General features: G+C 42.0%; 1 protein-coding gene across 4 annotated transcripts in view; it reads left to right on the top strand.

Annotated features, from left to right (window-relative positions):
• Positions 1-8,459, top strand: part of PARD3B (par-3 family cell polarity regulator beta) — a 1,103,389-nt gene extending 1,094,930 nt beyond the window's left edge. For all 4 annotated transcript variants that reach the window (XM_011949894.1, XM_011949895.1, XM_011949896.1 and 1 more), the window contains one exon: positions 8,102-8,459. In XM_011949894.1, the coding sequence (XP_011805284.1) occupies positions 8,102-8,459 (358 nt within the window). The remainder of the gene's footprint in view (positions 1-8,101) is intronic.
• Positions 8,460-9,251: the final 792 nt, after the last annotated feature.

Here is a 9,251-nt window from a genome sequence, read left to right as displayed (position 1 = left end):
CTGCAAACAGGGACAATTTGACTTCCTCTTTTCCTAATTGAATACCCTTTATTTCTTTCTCTTGCCTGATTGCTCTGGCCAGAACTTCCAACACTATGTTAAAGAGGAGTGGTGAGAGAGGACATCCCTGTCTTGTGCCAGTTTTCAATGGGAATGCTTCCAGTTTTTGCCCATTCAGTATAATATTGGTTGTGGGTTTGCCAGTAACAGCTCTTATTTTGAGATATGTTCCATCAATATCGAATTTATTGAGAGTTTTTAGCATGAAGGGCTGTTGAATTTTGTCAAAGGCCTTTTCTGCATCTGTTAAGGTAATCATGTGGTTTTTGTCTTTGGTTCTGTTTATATGCTGGATTACGTTTATTGATTTGCATATGCTGAACCAGCCTTGCATCCCAGGGATGAAGCCCACTTGATCATGGTTGATAAGCTTTTGGATGTGCTGTGCTGCTGGATTCGGTTTGCCAGTATTTTATTGAGGATTTTTGCATCGATGTTCATCAGACATATTGGTCTAAAATTCTCTTTTTTGTTGTGTCTCTGCCAGGCTTTGGTATCAGGATGATGTTGGCCTCATAAAATGAGTTAGGGAGGATTCCCTCTTCTTCTATTGATTGGAATAGTTTCAGAAGGAAAGGTACCAGCTCCTCCTTGTACCTTTGGTAGAATTCAGCTGTGAATCCATCTGGTCCTGGACTTTTTTTGGTTGGTAGGCTATTAATTATTGCCTTAATTTCAGAGCCTGTTATTGGTCTATTCAGGGATTCAACCTCTTCCTGGTTTAGTCTTGGGAGAGTGTATGTGTCCAGGAATTTATCCATTTCTTCTAGGTTTTCTAGTTTATTTGTGTAGAGGTGTTTATGTTATTCTCTGATGGTAGTTTGTATTTCTGTGGGGTCTGTGGTGATATTCCCTTTATCATTTTTTATTGCATCTATTTGATTCTTCTCTCTTTTCTTCTTTATTAGTCTTGCTAGCAGTCTATCAATTTTTTTGATCTTTTCAAAAAACCAGCCCCTGGATTCATTGATTTTTTTGAAGGGTTTTTCGTGTCTCTATCTCCTTCAGTTCCGCTGTGATCTTAGTTATTTCTTGCCTTCTGCTAGCTTTTGAATGTGTTTGCTCTTGCTTCTCTAGTTCTTTTAATTGTGATGTTAGGGTATCAATTTTATATCTTTCCTGCTTTCTCTTGTGGGCATTTAGTGCTATAAATTTCCCTCTACACACTGCTTTGTGTCCCAGAGATTCTGGTATGTTGTATCTTTGTTCTCATTGGTTTCAAAGAACATCTTTATTTCCAGCAGGACCATTTTTAGGACCATCTGATAGGATGAAACACTCTTAAGGACCATTTTCCAGATAATGTCTGCTCAACTGTCATACAGAATCCAAAACTCACTGCACATGCAGTTTGTTAATAACTCAATTCTTGTATTTGTGGTCATTGTTTACAGAAAAAAGAAAGAATTAAATATGAGCAACCAAAATTATACTTGTTTTAAACTGTTTGAGAAATGTCTTTGAGCACTCAGTCACTATCTTTTCTCCTCCATTTTCTGTACAAGTATTTCCTTGGTGTCTACAAGGGCCACAAGCATCTGCTGCTGCACTCTCCACCCATTCCAGTTCTTTGCAAAGAACAAGAGTCCCCTCTTCTCATAATGCAATGGGAAATGTGAGTGATGAAAGTGGATTTTTTTTTCCGTAATCATTTCTATAATGTAGGCCATCAAATGATCATTATATTTTATGATTCTGTAAAATCTGCTGAAATCAAAGCTATGTAATATACATTGCAGAGGGCTCTGCTAATCCTTGCCAACCACATTCGTGCCTGGACCGAGGAGAAAGGTCTGGTAACTGGAAACCTGACACTAAAGGAATCCTAAACACAGACTAAAAGCATCTCTGTGCACATAGCATGGGCGACTCAAGTATATTAGTTTGTACTGATTTTTTTTTAAAGCTTTGCAGTATTTGTAGAAGAACCAGAGAAGAAAGCACTGACCCCAGCTCAGCCACTAAATAATCTACGTGTGGCATGCTCAAGAATAGCATGGCTCTGCCAGATGTCGACTTTCTGCCAACGAGTACAGGCACCTCTCTTAGACAGCTACAGGAGTTTTACATCATGTTACTTCCTGCCATTCAAACCCCAAATTTGGTCACAGTCAATTATTACCAAAAAAGGAAACCCATAAAGGCTACTTTGGAAGTTAAAAAATTAGCTTTGTTTTGGCTGCTAATCACACATAGTATTTTACAGAAGTTAAGAACAAGATTCTGCCCTTTGGAAGCTTTTCTGTAAGTGAAAAACCCAATGTGTATGCCTAAGCCGGACATTCACACCTCTGCTCATAAATTCTTTATGGTTTTTATACTTTCTGCTGCGTATCTTATTTCTTCACATGCTAAACTCACCCCTTTTCAAAACAAACTATCTTCCAGTCGCTGATGTGTCTCCAACTTAGTTGATTTTCCCCTCTGTGACTCTTCAACTTCATCTATCCTTCCACATCCTTTATGAGATACTGCAGGCGTTCTTACACTCTGCCTTGAGACATGTAGAGGAAGCGTGCTCAGCTCTGTATTGCAAGAATCTGTCACTGATACTGGAAGACTGAGGACTACAAATGATTTCTTTTAATAAATTATAGCAAGCTCAAGTTTTCCCCTTCAATAATGTCACTCCCACTCATTTGAATTCCCTTGTTCTTTCCTGAATGGAAGGAAAGGGTGTTGAGTTATAGCAGGTGGCAGAGAAGTTTGCATAATTCTGGCTTCTGCCTCTCCTGGGTATGAGTAGCTTATATGAAAATCATCCATCACATCTACTCTCAGGGAGAAAAGCTTGGGAGGCACTGGGGACAGAGGGAACAGGACACCAGCTTGACCTCGGGTTTGGGTTCATCAGCCCTCAAAGCCCAGGTACCACACTTCAAACTGTGGCCATCACATCTGGGTTTGACATTGTCTCCCTAAGACCCTGTGTTTGAAACCCTGTGTACTGTACTTTCAAACACATAAAGATATTCCTAGATTATTGCATTTATGACAGAGACAAAGAAAATGTCTTTGCTGTACCATCATAAAAATAGTAGTTAACTGACCCTTGAATAAATACGCTTAACCCGTACCTAGTAAGCCCAGTTTCCAGTTAATCTTGAGTCAAGATAGCTCTCAATTTCCTCAGCACCAGTTAGTCATGCTGAGCTCACTAGGAAGTCAAGGAAATTGAATCCCAGTCCAAGATTTATTGAGCACCTATTATATTTCAAGTACTCTGTAGGGCAACAGAGATAAGACAGTATAATCTTGTTCTTGGCAAACAAAACAAATAAAATAACCTCTACCCTGATAAAGTTTACAGTCATTCTGTGTTGGACCCAATCCAACCCTTCATTCAGCCCAGCATCCCTCCTACTTCCCTCTTCAGAAATTAGAGATCAGTCTCACCTCAACCATCCTGTGATCCCTGGCTCCCAAAGAAAGCTCACTTTCTCCTCTTATTCCCCTACCTTCCTCCAGCCCCTACCCACACTGAACCTTTTATAGTTACTGTATGTGTGTGGGTTTTCTCTTTACTTTAAACTCTCTTGAACAAATTCAACATGCATTTGTAGAGCACCTGTGATGTGCAAAGCCCTGTGTTAAGCTCAAAGGGAGATCATTAGATATGTAAGACTCAGTTCCTTCCTTCAAGATGCTTGTACTCCATGCAGTATACAACCAGCCACAAGGCAGGGTGAAAGACAGATGAGGTGAGAATGAGCAGCTGTGGTGAGGACAGAGGAGAGAGATTTTCTTTGCACTTGAGGGTGGTGGTGTAGACATGGGAGGATTCAAAATTGCTCATGCCCCTTCATCTGTTCCTGTAAGTACAGCCACCTCATTCCTAGCAAGAGGTTTGCCATTGATTTTGTTCTTCCAATATTGAGCCCTTTCCCTATACAGAATTGTTTTAGCAAATGTAGGAACATGTCTTTCATCCTTGCATAAACTGAAGGTAGTCGGCACCCAGAGCTGGCTATCTGACCAGCTTAGCCTGATTTCCAGCCCTGCTTTTGGTTAATGAAAAACAGTGACATACTGACATGGCAAAAAAGAAGAAATCCTTATGTAAACAAAGTGATGCTTATTGCTTCTTTACATGTAAATAACATATATCTTTGTCGTGTTCAGACTTAATGGTTAACTTTCTTTATTGTGTGCATCTATGTGATTGAAAACTGCATGACTGAGATAGCTCCTATCAGTTTTCCAAGCAAAATCTGAATCCTTCTGGCCTCTAGGAAGGAGCCTAATTGAAATAAAATAAGCAATAATTTCAAAATATAGGTATTTTCATGACAGTCACCTTTAAGAGTTATAAAGGATTGTTTATGTTTCCTTAAGTAAATATGGTTTCTGAGTAAAATTTTCAAATGTTTAAATTGAAAGTTTTTAAGGAAAAACAGTAACATATACAAGTAAAACTCAAGAAGTCACATGAAAAATGAAAGGTCTTAAAGTACTGATACATTTGTTATGCGGATTCTTGTTTTAATCAGAATCTCCTAAGGAAGCTGCCCCTGGATTCCTCAGGGTTGGCTCAAAGCACACAATATCCGACACTGTGATAGGTATTGCTGGGGCCCCAGAATGGATTGGTTTTGGACTTTCCTACAAACACTAAGTTTCACACAAATAAAGAGACTATGAAAAGAGAAACTCACAATTAACAAAGTTAAAATTTTAGCTGCCTTTTCTACCTCTAAGTTCTGTAGTTAATGAGGAGGGGCTTATTTTCCCTGTTTCAAAATTCTTGAGACAGAGTCTCTTTCTGTTGCCCAAGATGGAGTGTAGTGGTACAATCTTGGCTCACTACAACCTCTGCCTACCAGGTTCAAGCAGTTCTCCTGCCTCAGCCTCCCGAGCAGCTGGAACTATAGGCATGCACCACCATGCCCAGCTAATTTTTGTAATTTTAGTGGAGACGGGGTTTCACCATGTTGCCCAGGCTGGTCTCAAGCTCCTGACCTCAAGTGATCCACCCACCTTGGCCTCCTAAAGTGCTGGAATTACAGGTGTGAGCCACCGCCCCGGCCCCAAAATTATTTTTTTAATAATTTAAAATAATACACACATAATACTCAGAAGAGCTTAGAAGTTGTGCTGGCAAAAGTCTGTAGGAAATTCTGTTATGAGCAAAAAGTTGTTATAAACAACAGCTACACACCATCCCCCAAAAGACAAAAATTCTTCTAGCACTCTTTGAACTTTAAACAGTGTTTTGGTAGGCCAACTCATTGTTTTTCTTCTCTCTGAAAAATTAAAAATGCTAACTGTTATGATGAGTTCTACAGAAAAAGACAATTTCCATGACTTCATTTCTTGACAAAGAACAGCTACCTCACTTGCTTTCTGCCACATATAAGCAAACTCCCAGACATAAAGCCTCCCCTCAGAGGAAGCAACATGGGACCACAAAAGTGTCTTGAGGTCTGCCCTATCTGCCCACGGGAAGCCTCCCTCCTCACTGTGAGTGCTGGCCGCTGGGAGGAGCGAGGTGTGGGAGAAGAGATAGCGACTGTCCCACCATGTGCTCGCCAACTGCACTGTCGCAGCCTCTCAGGGTGGCTTCTGCCCCATCACCACTTGATCTGGATTCTCTCTCCAAAAATTTAAAAAAACAAGGTGTGCCTGTCTTTTATAATACTCTGTTCTAAAAGAGAGAAATCTCCAGGGAGAGAACAGGACCCTAAAAGTCCAAGGCCTGGAATTCTTCCTTTCTCTCTTTCCATTTTAAACAGGAAGCATTCATGCTAAGAGAGTCCAGAGGGAGCATTGGTTGTATGTTCATTTTAAGGCAAATAATGTTTGTGTGTTGCAAATGTCAGTGATTTATCCTAAGGGCTTAAAATGAGTGCAGAAAAACCACATGTTTCACTTCATGCAGAGAAATATCTTCAGTGGATTTTGAGAGAAAGCACAGGTTAAGAAATTTTTTAAGTGTATCAGATATCTCCAACATGAACCAAAAGGCAATAAAAATGCACGTGGTGAGATGGAGGGGAGAGACTTAAAGAATTCTTATGATAAAAGATATACCAAAGGCTGGAAGTTTTCTAAATCAAAAATGAAATTCTAAAGAAAAGGAAAGGTGAAATCCAGAGCCTCTGTTTCCCATGGCTAGAGTGACAGATTATCCATTTGTGCTCCATTTGTCATGGGCAATTTAAAATATAGCAAAGCAAACTGCACTGAATAACAGCAGCTGATGCTATAATAACTTGTACACAAACAATTTAATTTTATCTGAAAATTCTAACTAAATTACCCCAAGCTCAAGGATCTATCTTTCATTATTATACATAGCCAAATTAAGACAAAAATGTAGAGAGAGAATTCTATTGTTCATACTTATAGATTTGTTCACAAGCTGCTTTCTACATGCACCGAGCTGGGAGCTTGTCAAATCTTCACTGATTTGGGCAACTTACAGAGCTGTTTTAACATCCAGCTCCACAGATGATAGGGTGATTCTGACCCTCATTGACAGTGCTTGATTAACCACAGACACCGTGTTCTCACAGCGCTGTCATTTCTTTCAAGTGTCCTAGCAGTGTGTCTGACATTGGGGAGCTTTTCCTTAATTATTATTGTTGTCTTTTCTTTTTAAAAAATTATAAAAGGGGGAGTGGTAAAAAAAAATGGAAAGGATCTGGGGATGGTGGCAGTGGTGAATGTGCACAGAAGGTTTATGAGATTTTAAGAGCTGCAAACAGAACTCATCTGTTTAACCCCAGGCTAGATAAGATGCAGTCATCTGCACATTGTTTAGAGGCACACTGCTTCTGCTTTGGCAAATAGATCAGAAGATGCTTGTTTTCTTTAGTAGAGAGATCCAGACAGGGCCACTTTCTGTTAGTGTTTGTTCTTACCCTGGATGTTTCTGTGTGCCTTACCCATTACAAGGTGCAACTTAAGCTGGTTTGGCATTTCCCTATTCTGCTACTGGCCTGGTGCTACTTCCTGGCTTTGTGGTAGAACTGATTACTTTATATCAAAACTTTAGGTGTGGGCTGGGCGCAGTGGTTCACGCCTATAATCCCAGTACTTTTGGAGGCCGAGCCAGGCAGATCACCTAAGGTCAGGAGATTGAGACCAGCCTGGCCAACATAATGAAACCCATCTCTACAAAAAAAATTACAAAACTTAGCCAGGTGTAGTGGTGGGCACCTGTAGTTCCAGCTACTCAGGAGGCTGAGGTGGAGGGTTGCTTGAACCCGGGAGGCGGAAGTTGCAATGAGCTGAGATCGCACCACTGCACTCCAACCTGGCTGACAGAGTGAGACTCCCTCTCAAAAAAAAATTTTTTTTTAATAAAATTTAAAAAGTTCTAGGTGCTCTGGCTTGGGACTTTTTCTAAGGACTGTAGAGAGTTTAGGGAGCGGAGGGACATATGAATCCACACCAAGATGTAACAGCAGCCAACCAAAGTTAGACCAAGATGACAGCCCATTTAAAAGAGCACCTCACAGATTTAGAAAAGCAAGTGCGGTCCATGGAATCTTTATGACTCCAAATAACCTGAACATTTCTATCACCATATCTAGGACAGACTTCAGCCCAACCTGTCCTAGATATGGTGGTAGAACAGGGGAGGGAACTAATGACCCCATCCTTAAGAGAGGCAAACTCACTGCCTTATTTAGGAAACTAGTTTGGTTACTATAATAAAGGCCAACAGAAAAGGGTATAAACAAGATAGAAGTATATTTTCCTCTCATGCACCAACTTGAATGGGAGCAGTCCTGATTGACATGGCGACTCCATGGCAATGGGGACGCAGGCTCTCACCTTCTTATTGCTCTGCCTCCCACAGCACGTGGTTTTCACCTTGTGGCCTAAGATGGTTTTCCTGATGGCCAACAGGAAGGAGAGAAGGGAGGAAGGTCCCTTCTCTTCTTTTTAAGGGCACGCATCACTTCTTCTCCCATCCCATTGGCCAGACCTATTTGATGGCCACGCCAAACTGCGCAGGAGTCTGAGGAACATGTTCTCCAGCCAGACAGCCAGCTTAGGAGCTGCTGACATATGTTTCTTCTTTTCTTTTCAGGGGAGGACCCGCAGATCCTGTAGACTATCTGCCAGCAGCACCTCGAGGGCTCTACAAGGAAAGGGAGCTTCCCTATTATCCAGGGGCTCATCCTATGCACCCTCCCAAAGGGAGCTATCCCCGCCCCACGGAGCTGAGGGTGGCAGATCTCCGGTATCCTCAGCACTACCCACCTCCGCCTGCTCCCCAGCACAAAGGACCCTTTCGACAAGACGTCCCGCCTTCCCCTCCCCAGCACCAAAGAATGCCAGCCTATCAGGAAACGGGCAGACCAGGGCCCCGCGGGGGCAGCCCAGACCAGTACCCTTACCGAACCCAGGATTCCCGGCAGAAGAACCCCATGACTGCAGCCGTATAGCCAAGTGCCACCGAGGCCAACCCAGCCCAGAAAGGAAGGTGTCTACACTACTTTTGCCCTTTCTAGACCTGAAGACCTCCTTGGTGTTTGGAATTCTCCATGGGACGGATTAGCGTTTTCTCACTGACATTGTAACGCTTGACTGCTAATCAGAGGGGAAAAGAAGGGGAAGGGGATTGGGGAGAAAAAAATCAGAAGGAAGATGAAAGAAGGGGCTATAAAAACAAAACTACCTGCTAGTTGAAACATTTTCAGAGTTGTTCAGATCAGCGAGAGCCGCAGCGGAACACGCCAACAGCTAACAGTGGAGCTCTACTCTGGGGAGCCTCCCTGACTAGATAACCTGTGCTGATGTGCAGACACGTGGACACCCCGCCCCGCTCCCCCCACATGAGATTGGCGGTCCAGAGGCAGCCTCTGCCAGGCAGCATTACCCGCTCAGAGGTGGAGTCTCAGCCCCCTTATTAGAGCTATGAAGTCTAAGGAGTGGCAGAGTAGACAGAGATAGGGGCATCTGAAGTGAGTACAGACTTTTTTTACTGAGAAGAAAAACAAACAAGAGCAAACATGACTAGTGATCTCAAAATATTTTGTACCGAGAGAAAGACAGAGATAGGGGCATCTGAAGTGAGTATAGACTTTTTTTACTGAGAAGAAAAACAAACAAGAGCAAACATGACTAGTGATCTCAAAATATTTTGTACCGAGAGAAAGACTGCATTTCTTTACTTGTAGAATTTCTCAGGTTCCCAACACCACTCATTTGATGTAAACATTTCATGTTTCCTAACT

This window comes from Colobus angolensis, unplaced genomic scaffold (genome assembly GCF_000951035.1).
Source record: "Colobus angolensis palliatus isolate OR3802 unplaced genomic scaffold, Cang.pa_1.0 Scaffold30, whole genome shotgun sequence".
NCBI classification, from domain to species: domain Eukaryota; kingdom Metazoa; phylum Chordata; class Mammalia; order Primates; family Cercopithecidae; genus Colobus; species Colobus angolensis.
Note: the sequence above shows the minus strand (reverse complement) of the source record. Positions and strands in the feature narration are given on the sequence as shown.